The 23,376-nt window shown below is 37.0% G+C and overlaps 2 protein-coding genes across 5 annotated transcripts in view; one reads left to right on the top strand and one right to left on the bottom strand.

Moving 5' to 3' along the window:
• Positions 1-16,448, bottom strand: part of ERLEC1 (endoplasmic reticulum lectin 1) — a 33,251-nt gene extending 16,803 nt beyond the window's left edge. For 2 of the 3 annotated variants that reach the window (XM_065891076.1, XM_065891077.1), the window contains exons 1-8: positions 16,130-16,291; positions 10,920-11,024; positions 9,222-9,302; positions 8,574-8,651; positions 8,366-8,429; positions 7,328-7,362; positions 5,094-5,317; positions 4,872-5,001 (exon numbers count right to left, since the gene is read on the bottom strand). In XM_065891076.1, the coding sequence (XP_065747148.1) occupies positions 4,872-5,001; positions 5,094-5,317; positions 7,328-7,362; positions 8,366-8,429; positions 8,574-8,651; positions 9,222-9,302; positions 10,920-11,024; positions 16,130-16,291 (879 nt within the window). Of the gene's footprint in view, positions 1-4,871; positions 5,002-5,093; positions 5,318-7,327; positions 7,363-8,365; positions 8,430-8,573; positions 8,652-9,221; positions 9,303-10,919; positions 11,025-16,129 lie in introns of all 3 variants that reach the window. The other variant, XM_065891078.1, reaches the window with a different exon arrangement.
• The window catches only part of ASB3 (ankyrin repeat and SOCS box containing 3), a 137,486-nt gene that overhangs the window by 39,677 nt on the left and 74,433 nt on the right, over positions 1-23,376 (top strand). Inside the window, exon 1 of one of the 2 annotated variants that reach the window (XM_065891709.1) lies at positions 16,516-16,684. The exons of the other annotated variant lie outside the window; for it this stretch is intronic. The gene's annotated coding sequence lies outside the window, so the exon portion shown is untranslated. Of the gene's footprint in view, positions 1-16,515; positions 16,685-23,376 lie in introns of those variants that run through there. 2 annotated transcript variants of the gene reach the window in all.

Here is a 23,376-nt window from a genome sequence, read left to right on the forward strand (position 1 = left end):
TCTTGAGTCTGGCTAATGGTTTATCAAGTTCATCTTCTCAAAGAACCAGCTTTTAGTTTTACTGATCTTTGTTATTGTTTTCTTTGTTTCTATTTCATTTATTTCTGCTCTGATCTTTATGATTTCTTTCCTTCTGCTTACTTTAGGTTTTGTTTGTTCTTCTTTCTCTAGTTCCTTTAGGTGTAACGTTAGATTTTTTTGAGGTTTTTCTTGTTTCTTGAGGTAGGCTTGTATAGCTATAAACTTCCCTCTTAGAACTGCTTTTGCTGCATCCCATAGGTTTTGGATTGTCGTGTTTTCAGTGTCATTTTTCTCTAGGAATTTTCTGACTTCCTCTTTGGTTTCTTCAGTGATCTCTTGGTTATTTAGTAACGTATTGCTTAGCCTCCATGTGTTTGTGTTTTTTACTTTTTTTTCCCTGTAATTCATTTGTAATCTCATAGCGTTGTGGTCAGAAAACATGCTTGATATGATTTCAATTTTCTTAAATTTACTGAGGCTTGATTTGTGACCGAAGATGTGATCTGTCCTGGAGAATGTTCCGTGCACACTTGAGAAGAAAGTGTAATCTGCTGTTTTGGGATGGAATGTCCTATAAATATCAATTAAATCTATCTGGTCTATTGTGTCATTTAAAGCTTCTGTTTCCTTATTTATTTTCATTTTGGATGATCTTTCCATTGGTGTTAGGTGTTAAAGTCCCCCACTGTTATTGTGTTACTGTCGATTTCCTCTTTTATAGCTGTTAGCAGATGCCCTATGTATTGTGGTGCTATGTTGGGTGCATATATATTTATAATTGTTATATCTTCTTCTTGGATTGATCCCTTGATCCTTATGTAGTGTCCTTCCTTGTCTCTTGTAACATTCTTTATTTTAAAGTCTACTTTATCTGATATGAGTATTGCTGCTCCAGCTTTCTTTTGATTTCCATTTGCATGGAATATCTTTTTCCATGCCCTCACTTTCAGTCTGTATGTGTCCCTAGGTCTGAAGTGGGTCTCTTGTAGACAGCATATATATGGGTCTTGCTTTTGTATGCATTCAGCGAGCCTGTGTCTTTTGGTTGGAGCATTTAATCCATTCATGTTTAAGGTAATTATCGATATGTATGTTCCTATGACCATTTTCTTAATTGTTTTGGGTTTGTTTTTGTAGGTCCTTTTCTTCTCTTGTGTTTCCCACTTAGAGAAGTTCCTTTAGCATTTGTTGTAAAGCTGGTTTGGTGGTGCTGATTTCTCTTAGCTTTTGCTTGTCTGTAAAGCTTTTGATTCCTCCACTGAACCTGAATGAGATCCTTGCTGGGTAGAGTAATCTTGCTTGTAGGTTCTTCCCTTTCACCACTTTAAGTATATCATGCCACTCCCTTCTGGCTTGTAGAGTTTCTCCTGAGAAATCAGCTGTTAACCTTATGGGAGTTCCCTTGTATGTTATTTGTCGTTTTTCCCTTGCTGCTTTCAGTAATTTTTCTTTGTCTTTAATTTTTGCCAATTTGATTACTATGTATCTCGGCATGTTTCTCCTTGGGTTTATCCTGTATGGGACTCCCTGCGCTTCCTGGACTTGGGTGGCTATTTCCCATGTTAGGGAAGTTTTTAACTATAATCTCTTTAAATATTTCCTCTGGTCCTTTCTCTCTCTCTTCTCCTTCTGGGACCCCTGTAATGCGAATGTTGTTGTGTTTAATGTTGTCCCAGAGGTCTGTTAGGCTGTCTTCATTTATTTTCATTCTTTTTTGTTTTCTCTGTTCCGCAGCAGTGAATTTCACCATTCTGTCTTCCAGGTCACTTATCCGTTCTTCTGCCTGTTATTCTGCTATTGATTGCTTCTAGTGTAGTTTTCATTTCTGTTATTGTATTGTTCATCTCTGTTTGTTCTTTAATTCTTCTAGGTCTTTGTTAAACATTTCTTGCATCTTCTTGATCTTTGCCTCCATTCTTTTTCCGAGGTCCTGCATCATCTTCACTATCATTATTCTGAATTCTTTTTCTGGAAGGTTTCCTATCTCCACTTCATTTAGTTGTTTTTCTAGGGCTTTATCTTGTTCCTTCATCTGGCACATAGCCCTCTGCCTTTTCATCTTGTCTCTCTTTCTATGAATGTGGTTTTTGTTCCACCAGCTGCAGGACTGTAGTTCTTCTTGCTTCTGCTGTCTGCCCTCTGGTGGATGTGGCTATCTATGAGGCTTGTGCAAGTTTCCTGATGGGAGGGACTGGTGGTGGGTAGCGCTCCATATGTAGCTTTTTAAAAATAATTTTTCTCAATTTGCAGATTAAACACATTAATTAAAGGAAAATAAACTGGTACTTCTACCTTGAAGAATAGTTAAAGTTGGACTTGTGAATCATTTTGATCAAGCTGACTTTAAGTACCTGTCAGTACTTAAACTACTATCAAGAAGAAGATGAGAACTGAATTCCATCTCTAATCTTTCAATACATCACTTCAAATAAAATGCAGATTAAGTTTAAGATAAATTTTTCCTCCTCTCAGAATGGCAGGGTTCACAACATCCACAAAGAGTCTGGCAATACTTTCGCAGTCAGTATCCAAGAGGAAGGGGAGAAAAAGGCTTTGCAGTTAAATGTTAATTAACCCGCTATAAAGTACTAACAGCATACCAGGTATCATGCAAGGAGCTGGAAACCCCAAGTAACAAAAGCATAGTTTATTTTCCCTCCGTTTAAATGAAGAACCATAGGAAAAAGAACAAATTTTAGCCATAAAAGTGCTATAATGGAGGACTGAATAAAACACAAGACCACAGAAGAGGAAACACTGATCTCTTCCGTGGGTAATCCATTAGAAGTCATGGCTCATTTGCAAAGGAAGTGACACTGGAAGCATATCTTCAAGCATACATGTGTTGACCTTCTATTAGTTCATCAGATATAGGGAGGGAGGGGAGAAGACAACAGAGGAAGAGGCAAAACAGTATATTCAAAGGAAAGGAGGTTGGAAAGAATGTGGTACTTTTCTGAAACTCTTAAGTTGTTCAAAATAGCTGGGATCAAGGGAATGGTGATGAGAGATGAAGCTGAAGCTAGATCACAAATGGTCCTTTTTTTTTTTTTTAATCTTTTGGCCATGCCACATGGCATGTGAGACCTTACTTCCCTGACCAGGAATTCACCTGTGTCCCCTGCATTGGCAGTGCGGAGTCTTGACCACTGGACTGCCAGGGAAGTCCCCACAAATGGTCTTGACTCTCCTTTGATAATACCATTGTATGAGCAATGATTTTATCCTGAGGTATAGATCATGTTAACTACCAAAAGATTAAATAAATAATCAAATGTTCACTTCAGAAAGAACATTTTATCAGCTTTGTGGGAGGAATTAGAAAGAAGATGCATGAGGACATTAGTTTCTGGTCTTAGAAAATGATGGGGTCCTGAACTAATGACAGGACAGAGTTGAAAAGCAGTCAGTGGATAACACTGATAGCACTGAGTAAATGATTAGAGTTAGAGATGAATTAAGAGATGGGTAAGAAAAATGACTCACGTTTCTGACTTGGACAACTGGGTAGAGAACACTGCTTTGAAAGCAATGGGGAAGACTACAAAAGGGTCAGTGTGAAAGAGAAAAAAATGGTTAAGTTTGAGATTACCGAAAATGTATATACATCCAATACGCAGATGAAAAGGGAAGATAGCATATCAAAAGGGAGAAGTAGCAGAGAGAGGTGGTTAAGAGGACAGGTTGTAGAATCAGACTACTTTGATTCTAATCTCTAACCCACTACTTGCCACTTCCCCTCTCTGAACCTCAGTTCCTTAACCTGTTAAGGTGGATAATAGTAAATCTTATACGCTATTGTAAGGATTAGATAATAGTTGTAAAGACTCAATACATGTTAATTATTTGATTGTGATTTGAGTTCAGGAAAAAGATCAGTGTTGCAGATGTGTATTTATAACTCATGGATGAGCTTACTTAAGGAGACTATGTACAATGAGAGAAAGCAGCTATGGACAGAACCAGGGGAAGTTCAACATTTTAAGGAGCAGGAATCAGAGAAGGAACTAGTACACAAGAGATCAGACCAGAGAGAACCAGAGATAATGACCTGTAGTAAAGAAAGGAGAAAAAGTTCAAGCTTCCAATGCTCAGCTAAGATCAAGTTATGCATATGTTCAGCAAATTTAGAAGCAAAAGATTGCTGTTGACCTTAATAAGAACAGTTTAAGAAGAATGATAGAAATATGGTTTGATAATAAATAGCAATGAGCTGAAGAATAAAGCATTAGGAGATGGGCTGCAGTCTATATTTTCAAGAGGCTTAGCTGGTAAGTCCAGTTAACTAGCTAAAAATTAAACTTAACTGAAATGAACAGGATGGCAAACTTTAAAATACTATGGAATCATGGGGGACTTTCTTGGTGGTCCAGTGGTTAAGAATCTGCCTTCCAATGCAGGGGACATGGGTTCAGTCCCTGGTTGGGGAACTAAGATCCCACATGCCATGGGATAACAAAGCCTGTATGCCAAAATACTGAGCCCACGTACCACAACTATTGAGCCCGTGCGCTCTGGAGCCCATGTGCCACAACTAGAGAGAAGCCCATGCTCTGCAACGAAAGATCCCGCAAGCCGCAGTGAAGATCCCGCATGCTGCAACTAAGACCCAATGCAGCCAAATTAATAAAAAAGAAAATTATGGAATCATGAGTGTAAGAGAATGCTAAAATAGTTTCTGAGAAGTATTAGAATAAGGAAAAGAATTAAAATCAAAAGAATTGGAATTGACAATTTTGAGTCAGGAAAATAAATACTACTATACTACAGAAATCATTAAAATACTGATATATGCTCTGAAATTTGGAAAAGGAAGCACTGAAAGAAATACTGTTAGATAATTCTCATACCTCTTTATTTCTCCTAAAAGGCACCCTCAGTATTTCTTCCTGCTGTTCCAACTGTCTCAGGGTGAGGGGTTTAAATGGTGATCCTGGTAGTGACTGGCAAAATATGTCATTCACAGGAGATGCTCTGAATCTATTCAGTGAGAACAAAGCATTAAACCTAAGCAAACGACCCTTTAAAGCATGTGTGCATTTCATGTTTAAAATATTAAATCCACATCCTACCTATATTTAGGATGACTGCACAAGAGTGGTGTCAAAATGACAACTTCATATTCACAAGTTGTAACTTCAGCTACTGAAAGAATTTCATGCTTAGATTCAGGATGACATATGTACATCACAGTACTTGATCTGGGCCGGTTCTGTTTCAAACTACAAGGTGTACCATTTCCCATTCCCACTGGATAGTAGGGTGTCATCTGACCTTCGATATTTTTAGTGGGAATCTTAAAAAAAGAGTATAAGACAGACTTTTCATTAGAAATAGAGGTGGGGTGAGGATGGAGAAGCACTTATTCTGAAAGGAAGAAAACTACATTTTATTCATAAACTAACATTTATAAAGGTAATATTTCTGTACAATCTATAAGCTCTCCCTCTACTATTCTTTTCATTCATATTCTTATTTGAGCAAATACATATTTTCAGAGCTAATTTAATACAGAATAAAAGAAAATTTTTATTTGGTGCTAAAATTAAGATGTACACTTACATAAAAAAGGCTATAATAACATAATTAATATGAATTATTTTCAAAAGTTCTAAATAAAGTGCTAAGATAAAATATAGAAACTTACTATACTTGGGCTGGTCAGAGCTTTCTTCGCTAAACTCTCAAGTGAATGCCTATGTTAGAATTTAGATTCTAGAGATTTGAAGTTTGATTTGTCAAAAAGTAGGGCTACAGAGTTAACACTATGTTCTAAAACAGGAATCTAAATATTGTGCTAGTTCACTGATCTGCTTACTCTTCTTCCCTGTTATTAACAGACATACTTCTCAGCATATAAACTCCTGTACAAATCCATTCATGGCCAGCAAAAGACAGATGAAGAAATTTTCATGGAATGGGGGAATAAAGGAGATCACCCCAGAAGACAAGGATTATTAAGGAGTTAGCTCCCATACTTTCATCGACATAAACACAAGAAGAATTAAATGGAAGGGCTTTAAAAGATATTGTTAATATCATCTCCAAGCAAGCTCTTTGGAGGCAGGGAGCTCATCTTGTATCACTTTGGTACCCAAAACAGGCAATAAATAAATGTTTCCAGGGGAAAATATTTTGAGATTTCTTGTATGCTAGTTTCAGCCTAGTGTCTAGAATTAGAAAATCCTGGGTTAAAATCCAAGCTTTGCATTCACTAGCCTTATGACTTTGACCAAATTTCAGTTTTTGTCATTCATAAAAGTAGAATAATATATACTCAAAGGCTGTAGGGAGAATTAAGCATTACCCTTTGTTACATGCCTGGCACAGCATCTGGCTTATGAATTGGGGCTCAATAAATGTTAGTTTTCTTCCCTTACCCTTTTCTTCCTCTTCCTTGATCATTTCACACTTTGAATTCCATCTTGCTATCCTCCAGAGCCAAAAATATTTTGAGATAAATATTTTATCTCAAAGGTAGTCTGTAAAATTAAAACCTTTTAAAATAGCAATGCTGTGTGTGTCTATGCATAGCTTACCAACTCCCCCAAAGCCACCCTTTTAAGTTATGGGCATCCCTTTTAAGTAATCTTTAAGGCCTTTTGCCATTTAACTTTACTTCTAATAAAAGAATCATTATGGTATGAAACCATTTATAGAAATATCCTCTACCAATAAGTTATTTAACTTTATGGAAATTCTTAGGATTCATAAAGCATTCCTTGAACCACAGGGGCATTTAAAAACTGTAACTGGTCACCCTAAGGAATCGTTCTTTTTAAACAATCCTATTTTTCAGTCATCAATTATGCATTCACATTCAATAAGCATTCATGAAGGGCCTACATTATGTCTGGCACTCTGCTTTGCACTGTGGGGTAAGGAGAAAAAAGACAGTCCCTGCTTTTAAGATGCTTGCAGTCTGGTAGCTTGTTATTTACATTTATGATTTATCTGTTTTACCCATAGGAAATAGGGTCCAAACAACAGAAAAAATGCAAAAGCTCCAATGTTGAACAGAGGGAAAGAACCACTGTGAAGCACAGAAGTGATATAATGCTGTTATAGAAACTTTCCCAGACACATCTTTGATAAATTCATTTATTTTTGTATGACCTTAAAGTAAATAAAAGTATTATAGCATAACTTTTCTCATAAAAATCTAACATATTGCAAATTTTCTTTGACTAAATCCTTTGAGGTAGTTGATAGATAAAGAACACATGGCTATATTCTGTCAATTGAGTTTTATAAATTCATGTCTAACAATAGATGTTAAGACTGAAAATCACCAATTATCACTTGCCTCTTTTGATTTTTCCTTTTCTTCCGCTTCTTGTTCTGTGGATTAATACAGAAGTAAGTTAAATAATGACCAGTGACTTATATACAAGATATAAATGACTAAGTTTTCATCAACTTTGTAATCTTAAACTTCTTTCTAAAGAAAACCTGGACTTCCCTGGTGGTGCAGTGGTTAAGAATCCACCTGCCAGTGCAGGGGACATGGGTCTGGTCCCTGGTCTGGGAAGATCCCACATGCCGTGGAGCAACTAAGCTCGTGTGCCACAACTACTGAGCCTGTGCTCTAGAGCCCGTGAGCCACAACTACTGAGCCCGCGCGCCTAGAGCCCGTGCTCCGCAACAAGAGAAGCCACCGCAATGAGAAGCTTGAGCCCCGCAATGAAGAGTAGCTCCCGCTCACCGCAACTAGAGAAAAGTCTGCGCACAGTAACAAAGACCCAACACAGCCAAAAAATAAATAAATTAAATTAAATTAAAATAAAAATAAGACCCAAAACATACACATACTTTTAGCTAGATTCCCTGAAATGGTTTCTTTTGAAAGAACAGTCATATTTAATCATTACATCTTTACTTAGGAAATACTCTATTTGAGGCATAAGAACTGGCCACGACAGTTTTCTTCTGAAGTGTTTTTATCTCAGTGAAAGGTTTAATCTTAAATGAGTTGACCAATTTGAATAATATAGATGAATAAAAATATTTCATAATTTGAGGGATACATCTACATGTCTATTTCCATATATAAAAAGTTGCTTAAACCAAGCAAAAGACTAACACTATATAAATATAACACTGATATGTATGGCTCACCAGATTTTAAAAATTTATTAATAGGTAGAAAAAAAGCATAATGTTTGCTAAAACAGAAAATAATGAAAAGTTCTCTTTGAAAAAGTTTTCTATGGGATTGTTCAGAAGTTTATTTTAGTGTTTTAAAATTCATACAGTCTCCAACAAAATCTTTTAAATTCCAATTTGAACATATACTTTAAACCAAATACCAGCATTACTACTAAATCACTCTGTAGAAACAAACCTTTTTCGGATAGAAGATTCTTAGCCAACATATTCCCAAGGTAGTACTCGTGAATATTTACTTTCTATATTTAAAAATAAAATAAAAATATAGTAAGTAAGTATTTGGCAAATACATTTTTAAAGAATACAGTTTAAAACCATCCACCTCATTATTAAAGTTTTCATTTTATAATGTTCTACATTTCATATTTTGAAGAAAAAAATACCTGACCACTTTCTTTCTCTTCATGGTACTGCCGAATGTGTTTTCCGTGACATACTTCGTAAGTCCAATAAGACTCAATCTAAGACAGATGGATGTATTTATGTACAAAAGCCACACAACTCAACTGAATTCCTTTTTGATATTTTAAGCAACTGAAGATTTCTCTGAAGATTTACAGCAAGCTTTCATTAAATGAAAGTTATTATTATGCCTCAGAAAACATGAAATTACTGAAGCTTATTCATTGTTTTCACTAATTAGCTAAATGTGAAAATTCTATGAAGGAAATAGGTCTAAATATACCTGGGGTCTATAATAAACACCTGGCTAAGGGATCATTTTTTTACACAGCCTAAAAAAATAACCGTGAGTTTTTATTAAAATTGTATATAAAGAAACTTTCTTTTGATCTGAAAAACATTCAAAGCAGTTTGGTGATATTTGATAATTGATATTATTGGGTGTTTGCTGCATATACTATACAGGAATTTAAATGAACAAAATACTATTAAGCAACAGTTTAGTTTTACAACTAACTTAAAATGTGATACCACATAATAAAGTAAAAAGAAACAGAGAATTATTTTCAAGGGCCTATTGGCTGCTGGAAATTTATTTTCTAGTTATCAAGTGAACATAAAATACATACTCTGTAGGAACAACTGCTCTGTTTAAATAGTGGCTCCAATAGCTCTCTTGGATTTGGGCCTTTATAATCCTTTTCTTCTTCCTATGAAAGAATTAGAGTTTAATACAATTATTCTGGAACTTCACCCAACTCTACTGTTTAGGTATTAACTCATTGGTCAAACCACAAATGCTTGGAAATAAAAGGGGGAAAAAAGTCAAAACCTTTAATAAGATCCTATGGCATGCCACTTCTTTCAAAAGAATTGAAGTATATGCAGCAACATGGATGGACCTAGAGATTTTCATACTGAGTGAAGTATGTCAGACAGAGAAAGACAACTATCATATAATATCACTTATATGCGGAATCTAAAAAAAAAATGGTACACATGAACTTATTTACAAAACAAAATAGTCACATATGTAGAAAATAAATTTATGGCTACCAGGAGGAAAGCGGTGGGGTGAGGGATAAATTGGGGGATTGGAATTGACATATACACATTACTATATATAAAATAGATAACTAATAAGGACCTACTATATAGCATAGGGAACTCTACTCAATACTCTGTAATGACCTATATGGGAAAGGAATCTGAAAAAGAGTAGATATATGTATATGTATAACTGATTCACTTTGCTGTACACCTGAAACTAACACAACATTGTAAATCAACTATAATCCAAAAAAAAAAAAGAATTGAAGTATAAAATATGGAGCCATAGAATAATCTTCCATTCTTTCTTCTCTTAGAAAAAGGTTAAGTATCAGTTTCCTGAACAATTCTTATAAACCTACTTCAGAATTATTAAATGCTTGTATCCAAACAAATTCTATCTATGAAAGCCTCAGAATAGTTGAATCTTATAGAATACACTGGAAAGTTTTAATATACTTCTCAGTTTTCCATATATTTTTACATTTCAGACTTGAATGCCATAAATACGTGTGTAATTGCATATGTGTGTATTTGTGTCTTAAGGTGGTTTAAAACAAAATAAGATAGCTGTCTTTCACAGATTTTAAGTCTGAACAAAACCTAAGAAACCTAAACTCACTGAGTTTAATACTTCCATTTTACAGATTGCGAAAATATTATGTAATTACCTCAATAAACTTATTGAGTGGAGGAACTGAGTTTCAAATTTGTTCAAGGCTCCACAGCTAACTATAGCCTATACCTCAGCCTCCTGGCTCCTAGGCTGGTGTCCTTTCCATTTTACCATGCTGCCTCTCGTGTTTCATCTTGAAAGAAGTAATTGCCTTGAAGGATGGATAAGAGGCAGTTAGGGCATTTTAGGTGGAAGAAACGGGCATGAGCTAAGGTAGTAAGAAAGCACAAGGTACCTATAGATTTACTTATTAGCAATTCTTTATAAAAAATGTCACATATACATTTAAAATTTTATCTTGTTTCAAAACCTTCATTTCTATAAAAGAAAGCATCTGTGGAGTTAGATTTTCATCTAAAACATTAATAACTGGTTGCTAGTTTTTCCAAGTTGAATTGTAAAAATCAAAGAATTCAGGAATAATAAGGATTACTAACATTGTAAATCACTATACTTCAATAAAAAAGTGATTACTATATTTTTAGTAAGACAGGATAATTGAGAAACCTGTCACTCAATTTTATTTTAAGGTATGGAGTTGCAATGTTTTAAATAAATATCTTTGGTGACAGGGTTTATCAATGTATTTATAAAAACTTACCTCATCACCACTTGTCACAAGGGGAAGAATGCATTTATATTTTTCTTTATGTGTAGTTGTCATGATGACATAATTATCTTCTTTATACAAAACTCCAGTTGTAGGCTAGAAATAGAACAAAAAAATGTACATTACTTTAGCTGATTAAACTGAACTATACTAACTTACAGTCCCAGGTTAAACTAATTCATCACTTCAACAGGATTTTTAAACATACTTGCAAAGGCAGGGAAAAGATTCTACATATTTTTTAATGACAAAATGAAGATGACAAACTTTATTCTGGTGTTACAATGTAACAGAAAATAAGGAACAAAAATAAAGTTTGGAGTAAAAAGAAAAAAGTAGTAATGCAACAGACTGAAGTTATAATACAGATTAAAAAGCAGTAAGAGGTGTCAATGTTCATGGATACATCATCACTGAATACTTATTACTCCTACTAACAATTACCATCTATATATGAGAATTTACAGCACTTTATAAACATATTCTCAATTCTGTTGGATGGGACACCTGAACATAATATAATGTAGTAGTTTTCATATTTGGATAACATATGGTCTTTACTGCAACTACTCAATTCTGCACTGAAGGAAGTAAGTGCACAGGCAATATGTAAATGAAAAAGCATGGTTGTATTCTGAGAAAACAAACAAATAGCTTTACAAAAATAAAGTTTGGAGTGGGCCAGCCCAAAGGTATAGTTTGCGGATTCATGGTATATATCAACAAAACTATCCTTAAAGCGGTCTACAGTATAAAACCAAACAAATTCACAAATCAAAATGAACCAATGTAATTCAAATGAACATTTCAATTAATATAACTGATATTATTTAACTAAAAAGAAATCTCTGCTTTGTGATAGCAAATATGTCACTAACTACTAAGGCAGAAGTTTTCAAAGTCTATGAGAGGTGTTCTCTGACAATTCAATTCTCTCTTAACTTTTCTCTTCTTACAGCATTGTAAAACCACTATACTATTTGGCTATCCCTGGCAAGGAAAGAACCACCCTTATTACATATCTCTGCTCTTTTCTCAGTTTAACAAAAACAATTCCTAACTATAATAAAACCAGTACTACTTGAAACTGATGTTATCTTAAATACAAATTAGGAGATGTTTTCCCAAGACAATAAGACAAAACAAAACAGCAGTAAATACTAGCTGTATTAGCTATATGACACTACCAAATTAAGTTCTTTACATTTATTGTCTGATTGATGCTCGAAGCAAGCATTGTACCCATCTCACCGAAAAGGAAACTGAAGCCCAGGGCTTAAATAATTTGTCCAAGGTAATATAGCCAGTAAGTAGCACAGCCCAGACATGAACCCTAGCAGACTGATTCCATATTCTATGTGCTCTTAACTGTTTTAACATGTTTGAACTAGCTTTTGTTAACATTTTCTTAGATTACTATATAGACTCCTGGACTATGGCCAAAGATCCTTATTTAATAAAAGATCATCACAAGTGAAGAGAGAAATCAAAGAGATTTGAAAGTCAGAGTTGTAAAGCCAAATTTGTCATAAAGGGATCCTTAGAAACATTTATTCAGTTGAGCCAACAAACTGCTGTAAGACAAAGCATTTATAATGTCTCTCGGTGTTTTCTGGATATATTCAGAACATATGATAGTGAGCTGTACAAAGCATGACTTACATTCATTTAGCTAGCAATGGATGGCCTTGAAGTCTTAGTCTTGTCAAATCATTCCTGTACTGTAGGGAAGGCGGACAGTAGCATATGACTTAAATCTAATCCTCTCTATTTGTGAAGTACCTGCAACTTAATATTCAGAACTGGATTCTACAGCAATATTGACTCATTTACTAAAATATTTACCACAATGCTAACAATGGAAAAAGAAACTGCTTGTCTAGAGCAACGGCAAAGAAAGGAAGACAATTCTTTCTTTGTAATTAAAACTAATCTTGGGTTTTATGTCTATGTGAAGAAATTCATGCCTCTGCCTATCGCTTTTAAGGTTTAGGTAAAAGGTAACAGAAGTAGAAACCATCACTATTCTTATTTGAAGATTTGTTGTTGCTGCAAAGATTCATTTTTCATTAGTTTAGGAAGGGCTACTTTCTTCTTTGATAAAACAGACCAAGTGGCAATTCTTCTATCTGAAAACTCTTTGCTGAAATAGTGCATCACTTATTGGGATCATGAAGTAAAAATTTTAACAAACTTTACCCTAATTTTTAATAATATAAATTACAGGGGAAAAGTTAACCTTTTGTGATTTTCTAAGTTAAAAAATTTTTTTTGATCTACTACTAAAATGCTTCCTTCTGATTTTGTAAAACATGTTTTTACTTTAAAAAATATAATTCTGAATGCACAGAATCACAGATAGTGTTAAAAAACTTGTTCTATATAACTTAACACCTTAAAGTATTTCTAGTGTAAGATTAGTGATTTGATAAAAATCAGATTTTAATATAATGAAACTAATCAAGGGAGGTGTGGTCTTTAAGATTAAGGAATTTAAAAAGTATCTTGGCAGGGGAGAAATTCCTAATGTTTGACATGAGTCTGGAAGAATTAAGATACAGGATGAGAGAGAAAACTATCCTTGGAGAGGCTGTAAAATAAACTCAATGGCACTACTTGTTAATATATATAACATGCTTCGAAACATGGAGTTGGTCACCATTTTTCCCAAGAGTAGTGTCTGGGGAAAGTTTTTGAGTGGGAATACATTTCTATACTTACAAAAGAAGTAGAAAGAAAATTAGACTTAATTCATAAACTCTGTGAAGTAATGAATAATCGAACACTTTAATGACACAGAGATGTTATTTCAGAAGGAAAATATACACAAAAACAAAACTGACTTCTAAAAACCAGTAAAGAATATCATAATCATTAATTATTGTAAACATTTAAAAATGTACACAATTTTGGTGCTTAATACTTTTCTAAGCAAATTTGAAAGATTATGTATTATTTTGATATACATGAAGGGGAAGATGATTTAAAGCACAGAAGAATTTTAAAGATAAAGAAAATTCAGATCTTCTAATCAAGTGCCTTCCAATTTCAGGTGGGAGAGAGATAAAGACCTTTATCCTAGTTCATACAGCTGCTTAGTTACACACAAATGTCCATCCAACTGGCCTATAAAACAAAATGACAGTGCCAGGTGTGGAGGGCTGTAGTTTCAATTACACAAAGTAGGGAAGGGAAGCCCTGAGATTAGAAAAATACTAAAAAAAAAAAAAAAAAATCCAAAGATCAATGATAATCACTCTTGGGGCTTATTTTTGTGTGAGGGCCACAGATCTTTTGCCAACTTATAGGAAAATGTTTCTAGATTTTTCTCAAAATAACTCAAACTTAAAAAAAGAAAAGAAAAAAAATTTCTTTCCAAATTTTCAAATGTGCCCATCTTAGATTATGCTTCATTGCCAAAGAAAAGTAATTAAAAACAAAATGTCAAAATAAAATTGTTAGATATAGAAAAGGTTGGTACAGCATACGTTAAGACCGAGATCTTCTACCATAACCTCTTTTTAGCCAGCAAACACCAGTGCCAGAAAGAAAACTGAACGATTTAGTAGTAACTTCTAAAAAGGCTAGTTTTAGTCATCTGCGTATAGGTCAGTAAATTTTTAGGGCCACATATCAGCATGCCTTTTTAAATTAAAAAAAAAAAGCAAAACACAGGTGCAAGAGTAAAAAATTTTAATGACCACATTCTTTAAACATTTGCCAAGTTCATGCCAAGTGTGCTCTTTGGAAATAATAACAGAGGCTGGACTAAAATATTCTTATCCCAAGCCTCTTAGTTATATCTGACTTGTAACAAACTTTCATATAAGTATTTTAATATATCAATATTTCCTGAATAAGAACCAACTGTATAGCACAGGGAACACTACTCAATACTCCGTAATGACCTATATGGGAACAGAATCTTAAAAAAAGTGTATATATGTATAACTGATTCACTTTGCTGTAAAGCAGAAACTAACACAACATTGTAAACCAACTATGCTCCAATAAAAATTAATTTTAAAAATATTTCTTGGCATTAATGCAAAGATTAATCTGGCTTCCCAGAGAAATACTTAAGAACCACTGAAATACCAGAATGGAAGAACTGAAGACAGGTGGAGAAACAAACCAGGTGTGAAATACTAGCAAAAACTAACATCTGCAAATAGAAGTCTGTTGTGGTACTGATGACATCCGTTATCCTGGGACATTCTGTGCAGACATCCTAGTATCACATATTCACGTTTCAGTGAAATAGTAATACAACAATATACTAAAACAGTCTTCCAAGCAGAACAACTGCAGGTAACTGGAATAAGAATTTTAAAAAAATTCTGCAGGGCAGAGCGGGGTGGGGGGAACTGTTGCATTTTCCCCGACTTCCATTTGAAATAAATGAATTAATTACCATACGGTAAGTATCACAAGAGCCCAATTTTTACTGGCCTCCCGTGGATAGCAAGACTTCTCAGCAGTGCACTCCCCAAAAGAAGGACTGCAAATATTCATTACTTTGAGATTATAAATATATTCTTCAATGTAGGAAAACCGATCATAAAATCTCATGTTTTGGGGTCTTTAATAACAGCCGTAATACATCAAAACTGTAAAGGATATTCTGCATAGAGCGTCGTTAACATCTCACAGGCCAAACAGCCCTCTCAGAAACAACTCTGAAGGAAAAAGAGCTGTGCGTATATGTTATGTACTGTGTGTGTATACAAGGGAGAAAGAACGAATATAAGAGAGGGAACTCATATCCGCAGTACAACTGGTTGTGTAGGTAGGGTGTGTAATACTCCTTTAAGGACAGAAGGCTGCTGGTGGAGTTAAGAGCTGCAGAGGACTTTCCAAAGAAAAGACAATTGTGTGCGCCTGACGTGGTTCTAGAAAAGCTTCTTCCACAGAGTGGGAGTGTTGGTAAGGTATAGTGCGACAGATTTTTAAAGGGGAGAGCAAGTGACCGCTGGATCCCGGAATGCGTAGCATGGAGGGCACATCCACAGAACGTGTCTGATAACACTTGCTGTTTGAATGAATGAACGCGGGGTCGATGAAGCTTTGGATTGGGGAAGGAGGCATGCGCCCGCAGAGGAGGTTCTAGGGAGAAAAAACGCAGAATACTGAGGGAAGGGGCCGAACCCTTAAGTGCCAGGAGGAAGAGAGATGGCTACCGGGTTCGCGAGGGCACTGACCAGAGAGAACTCCGTGCCGGGCCAGTTGACGCGGAAAGGGATGTCATCGCTGAGCTGGGGGAGCGCTCGGCCGCCGCCGGACGCCTCTAGGAGACCGCAGAGTACCAATAACAGCGGCCCACCTGGGACCAGACTCCGCGCGCCGCCGCCTCCTTCCTCCATCCTCCGCCGCTGAGTTCTCCAGCCGCCGCCACAACCCCCTCGGCCCACAGTGGAGAGGAGAGGGGGGGGGGAGGAGGAGGAGGAGGCGGCGGGACTACCAAGCGCCCAGGCAACCCGGGGCCCAACAGTCGCCACGTCTCCTTCCGGAGAGCCCAGCAACGCCGCCCCCGCCCCCTTGGACTTCCCGCCACCGTTTCCGGGGCAGTTGGTATATCAACATCCGGGGCCGCCGAGCCGTCCGCCTACGGAAGCCGGGACGCCGGCCGGGCTTATCTTGTCGCGCGCAACCGCAGTCTCGTGGCTGGGAGCGAACGCAGCGGTTTCCCGGGGGCGGACGCGCAAAGAACGGGCCTCGGACCAGCCGAGGCGGCGAAGTGGCGGCACGGAGAGCTGGTGAGTCCGGGAGGCGGCGGCTGTTCCCTTCCGCCACCCGCGCGGCTCTCCACCGGCTGGGCAGCGGCTTGGCGCTCGTGGAGCAGCTACAGGAGAGTGTGAGCGGGGCGGGTGCTGGTCTTCAGATGAGGAAATTCGAGGTGGCGAGGAGAAGTGGGAAGTGGCAGTGTTCCTGACTGCTCTACCCTCTCGCTGCTTTTCCTTTTCTCCGCACGTAGCATCTGTACGCTTCATCTTTCCCGCTGGAAGTTTCTCTCCGCCTCTTTTGCTGTGGGCCGCGGTCACCTCACTACTTCCAGCTCCTGACGAACGCAGGGCGGGGGTTGGCTCAGTCTCCGCAGCCGTGGTTTCGGGGATACCCGAGCCGAGGAAACCTGTCGTCCCCCTGTATAAAAATACTGCAATTCTCCGAGGGTGGCCTAGACGGAGAATCTCCTTGTGGGAAGGGCAGCTAGATAGCTCAGCCCCTATATTTTTTGCTTTACGGGAGTCTCTTTCATCCTAGAGTTGAAGTGTTGGGTTGCTGTTTTTTTAAGGAAGCCGATAAGTTGCTTTATGTGAGGTTCAGGGCCAGGTGAATGTGAGGTTATGAACTCACATGAGGTTCAGATATCTCTGACTTTATTCAAAACACAAAAAGTTTTGGATTCCCCTCCCCATCTTAAAAAAAAAGCCGTTGTTTTCATCTCTAATATAATGGGTTATACAGTGTTAGTTCTATAGCACCTGTCATTGTCTTTCTGGAGGTGGGAAAAGCTAGACCTCCGTGCTAGATCTGCTAAAGACTGTGTCGCCCCTTGTGTGTCGTCGTCCCCCCCACCCCCCGCGCAATTTGAGCCAAATCAAAAAGCAGGAAGAACAGTCTGTTTTTCTATTTTTTGTTTTAAAAATTTCCATTTTTAAAACAAAAGGAATCCGCAGCATCAAAGAAAATTACTTTTTTCCAGAATTGAGGTGTTGTTCATTAATTTATTTACTTATTAATGCTTAATATGTATGCAAACACTGGGATTGGTAAATGGCGAATAAATGGGTCTCTGTCCTCTTTCTCTCATGGTCTAACAAGGGAGATTACACAGACAAATAATGGTAACCTATTGTGATATAATAAAGTAGTCAACATTTATATAGCCTTTCTTCCGTGCACTAGTGTAAGTACTTTATATATGTTATGAGGCAGGTACTATAGATTATACAGTAGAGAGATGTTAGAGTGAAGATATAAAGAAGGGCAGAGATTGGACAGGAAAGGCTTCCCAGGAGAGGTGACATAGAATTGGGGTTTTAAGGATTTATAGGAGTTCATCAGGCAGGTGGGGAAGTGCATTTCCAGCACCATCCTTCTAGATGGTCCGTTAGGGCTTTTCGGTGTAGTCAGCAGATAGTGTGGGATGGAATCAACAGCAGGAGATTAGTGCTCTCTTAGAGGAACAGAGGCAGTCAGTTCAGATTAATTCAGTTCATTCAGTTCAAGATTAATTCCAAATGGGTTAGATATTTAAATGAACAGCAAAAAGAAAACGATAGAGGAAAACTTAGGAGAATAATTCAATGATCTTGGTGTGTAAGATAGGAAATCCTGAAGTCATGAAGGAAAAGAGATGTATTTGACTAAATAAAAATGAAAAATATTTGTCTGCCCTGGTTTAGTCTCTGGGTCTATAGTGATGGAAGCTGCCTCAATAGAGCTTATGTTCAAGTAACAGATAAAAAACAAGTAAGATGATTTCTGGTAGTGGTCACTGCTGCTTAGAAACTAGGGTTGTGTGAAAGAGAATGCTTCTGGGACATGCTGCTCAGGTAGATGGTCAGACTTGTTTGAGGAAGTGACATTTGAGTTGTGACTTGAAATGGTGAAGAGGAAGCCACACAGCAATTTTCAGCAGGAAAAGCTTGGTGTGTTGGAGGGACAGAAAGAAGGCTAATGTTGCTGAGTGTAAGAGCAAAGTGGTAGGAGATGGCCAGCTGGACACAGATCTGTAAGTAGGAGAGTAATGTGGCCTGATGTACATTCGTGAAGATCATTATGGTTGCTGTGTGGACAACTGATTATAGAGAATGTTATTGGCTGAACTGTGTTCCCCAAAAGGATATGCTGAAGTCCTAACTCCTGGAACCTGTGAGTGTGAACTTATTTGGAAATAGGGTCTTTGCAGATGGAAAGTTAAGATTATTGAACTCGGGTGGGCCCTAATACAATGACTAGTGTCTTTATGAGAAGAGGGATATTTGGACACAGACAGATATACAGAGAGAATGCTGTGTGAGGATGGAGGCAGAGATTGGAGTGATGTGTCTACAAACCAAGGAACGCTAAAGTTTGCCAGCAACCACCAGAAGTTAGCAAGAGGTAAGGACAAATCCTCCCATAGAGGTTTCATAGAGATCGTGGCTCTGCTGACACCTTGATTTCAGACTTCTAACCCCCAGACCTGGGACTTTCCTGGTGGCACAGTGGTTAAGAATCTGTCTGCCAATGCAGGGGACATGGGTTCGAGCCTGGGTCTCGGAAGATGCCACATGCCATGGAGCAACTAAGCCCTCAGCATGTGGGCTTAGTTGTATGGCAGCCCTAGGAAACTAATGGAGGGGCAAGTATGGCAACAGGGAGACCAGTTAGGAAGCTGGTAGCAGCAGAGGTGGGGAGAAGTGGCCTAATTTGGATATATTTTTCAGCTACAGCATCTTGAATTTGCTGGTGGATTAGATGTGACATGTTCTTACAGAGATGAATTAATGATGATGTCTAGATATGTTTTATGAGGAACTGGTGGTACAGTTTACTGAAAGAGGGAAGAAAAGAATGTGGACTGATGGGAGCCATGTGTTTTTGTCTGTTTTACTTTTTATTTTGAAGTGATTTCAAACTTATATAATAGTTGCAAGAATCAAACCTAGATTTCCCCAGTTGTTAACATCTTACATATATGGTTTGATTACAATAAGAGTAATTTCTGAATCAAGGGTTCTGTTTTGGACATGTTAAGTTTTATTATTTTTTTAAATTTTTATTGGAGTATAGTTGATTTACTGGACATGCTAAGTTGTAGATATCAGTTAGACATCCAACTGCAGCTAACATGTTGGTTAAATAAACCTGAAGCTCAGGTAAGGAGGTCAGAGCTGGAGTTATAAATTTTGGCATTATTAGCATATAGATTTACTGAAAGCCATGGTTCTGGCTGACATCATTTAGGGAAAAAATGAGGATAACAAAGGGAAGATGAGTCATTGCAACATTAGATACTTAACAGCATTGAAGAATTAACGAAATGGACTGGGGAGGTGTGCCCAGTAAAGCAGAAAGAAAATCAGAAAACTGAGATATCAGGGAAGTCAAGAGAAAGAAGTGTGGGAATGACCAGCTAGCTGAGTCAAGTAAATGCTGCTGAGGAGTTGTGGAAGATGAGGATAAGCAGGTAACCCCTGGATTTGACAGCATGGAGGTGGAGCAGAGGGGAAGAAAGCCTTGATTGGATTGAAGTGGAGGCTTTTTTATGTGTATGTTAAATTAAAAACATTATGTTTTTGCATTTCAGCAGAGTATACACCAGTTTCTCAAAACCTTGGCAATGTTGACATGTTGGGCCAGGAAAATCCTTGTTGTGAGGGGCTATCTTGTGTGTCGTATAACGTTTAGGAGCATACCTGGTTTGTGTCCACTAGATGCTAATAGCAACCCCGCCCTCCCCCCACCCCCTAGCCAAGCTGTGACAACCAAAAATGTCTGCACACATTGCCAAATGTCCCTTGGCAGGCAAAATGACCCATGGTTGAGAATCACTGATTTAGACTTTTAAATGAGAGGCTTGAATATTAATGGTAAAGTTTTAGACATTAGCTCACTGAGTGGGAAGATATTTAGAGGCAAGCAGGGGACCTTTCTAGCACTCTAAAACTTTTGCAGTGTAGTGAACACCTACTTTGCCTATGATGCCTGTTTGTGTTGTATCTTTGATGATTCCATAAGGCACTTAATCTTACCTCGCACTGATGTCATCATTATGCAGTTATCATCATAGAGAATTTTGAATGTAACTATGTAGAAGATTGTCCTGAATCTGTATTAACCCCATCATTGCCTAGAAATTATTTTGAAAAAATAGTCAATTACTTCATTTAATAGTCTCTTGATTTTTTCTCATGTAAATATGGTACAGAATACACAATGTTAAATTTTATTTTAAATTTCTGCTTCATGGATTCCAGAAAAATTCCCCTTTATTTGGCAAAACTACGCTTTTCTGCACACAAGGGAGTTAGTCTTAGTGTGGCAGTTTTCAGTTAGCTGCAGAACTACAGATCTGGGGAGATTAAGAAAGTTGTGCAGTTATTCATCTAATAAATGTGGTTTGGAAGCACTGTCCAAAGTACTAAGGGTGCTATAAAAATGACTTAGATATAAAAAAAAATGACTTAGATATAGATCAAGTCCACCAAAATATTACCACCTAAGAAGGGAGACAGGACTTGTAAATAACTAATTATATTAAAAGTGAGAAGCGTTGTTAGAGAAGTACTGTGCAGATAAAGTATTGCAGACATTCAAAGGAGGGGGTGATTACCTCTAGCAAGGGATGAGAAGAAGGAAGCGTGGAAACCAATAAAATAGTCTCGGCATTTGTATAGGACCTTAATGGATGGTAGGAATTGGATTTACAGGGCTGGGAGAAGCCTATTCTAAGTGGATGAAGGAGCATGAACCCAAGACATAGAGATCAAAAATAATTTGGTTTGAGTATGAGAATGACATAAGGAATTTAATATGTGACAAGGGTGTCATTTCACTTTTGTGGGAAAAGGATGTTTTAATCAATAAATGCTGATAGTGGAATTTGCTATTCATCTATAGGAAAACCAACTAGATCACCTTATCATAAATTACATAAAAAGTAAATTGTGAGAATTCCCTGGTGGTCCAGTGGTCAGGACTCCACGCTTTCACTGCTGAGGGCCCGTGTTTGATCCCTGGTAGGGGACTGTAATCCAGGCAGCGCTGCCAAAAAAAAGTAAGTAAATTGTAAATGAGTTAAAGATATTTCCATATGAAGCAATTAGGAGAATATTCATATAATTGGAGTAGGGATGGTATTTTTTAGTAAGACAGGAAATCCAGATACTGTAAAAGGAAAGATAGACCTGCTATAATAAACTTTTTTAAATTAGTAAGTTTTTTTTTTTTTTTTTTTTTTTGCGGTACGTGGGCCTCTCACTGTTGTGGCCTGTCCTGTTGTGGAGCACAGGCTCCGGACACACAGGCTTAGCGGCCATGGCTCAGGGGCCAGCCGCTCTGCGGCATGTGGGATCTTCCCGGACCAGGGCACGAACCCGTGTCCCCTGCATTGGCAGGCGGACTTTCAACCACTGCGCCACCAGGGAAGCCCAAAATTAGTAATTTTTAAAGTTAAAAATACGCAAACCTTTTGGCCTAGTGATTTTACTTTTTGGACTTTCTCCTTTAAATACAAAAGCCCTGACACATAGGATGTATGTATAAAGATAATTCATTGTGGCATTAGCTATAATGGCAAAAAAAAACCCTGGATATCTGATTTTCTAATAATAAGGCAATGGCTGAATAACTATATGCAAACTCTGTACAACTGAATAGTGAAGTGGTTAGGAGCAGGGGCTCAAGAGTTAGGCTAGTGAGATTCTGATCCTACTTACTACATGTGTGACCTTGGGCACGTTACTTAACCTCTTTAGAGCTCAGTTTTCTTACCTTTAAAATGGAGAAAATAACAAATGTGAGACGTAAGAACTATTATGAAGATTGAGATTTATTATGTATTTCATTCATTTAATAGATGTGTCCAGGCACTATTTTAAGCGCTTTATAGATACAAATTTATATAATTGATTTATTCCTTGTAATAACCTCAGAAGTTAAATTTTATTGTTTCCTCATTTTACTGATTAGGAAACTGAAACACAAGAGAGGTTAATATGTTCTAATATAATTCGCATACAGGTATAAAATTGTATATCTGTGCCATGTTATAAAATATGGTTGAATAAAACTTTAAATTTTTTTTTCCAGTTGAAATTTTTCTGAGACAGAAATGAGAACCAACCACTTGGGCTTTGAGTTAAAAGTTATCCCATATCTCTATAATACTTTCTCATTTAGAGATATAAAGGGCAAAAACTGATAAAAATAAAGACATTTGTTCAAATTAACAGCTGGTATGCAATGAGGTTGTTTAACACTAATTACTCCAGAGGCTGCCTAAGATAGTAATTGACCATTTCTGTTAATTTCCAATATTGATCTTTTTTCCCCTCCAGTCACTCCTTTAAATATAATTTACTCTGTGGTAACAAGAAGACTTAAGAGGACTGGGATACACATTTTGGGAAAAATAAATGAAGAGAAAAGTTTTGGCCTTCAGAGATTTTTGGTTAAAATACATCATGTTCACAGGTGACAGAATGCCAGCAAATATCCAGGTGCAAATGTGAATATTGTACATACTCAATTCTTAGGTACAAGGAAAAAGAAAGGAGATTGGAAATTTGATTTCAAATCAAGCTAGAATGTTTCTTTTTTTAATTCCATGCTTTATATTTTTGTTTACGGTTTTTCCTAAGGATTTTCTGTTAAGAATTTTATATAAGAATGAGTTTTTAAAACTTCATGTGTACAACACCTATATATAACAATACCTGTGTAGTATTCTTGTCAAGCC

Source organism: Phocoena phocoena, chromosome 14, assembly GCF_963924675.1.
Source record: "Phocoena phocoena chromosome 14, mPhoPho1.1, whole genome shotgun sequence".
NCBI lineage: Eukaryota > Metazoa > Chordata > Mammalia > Artiodactyla > Phocoenidae > Phocoena > Phocoena phocoena.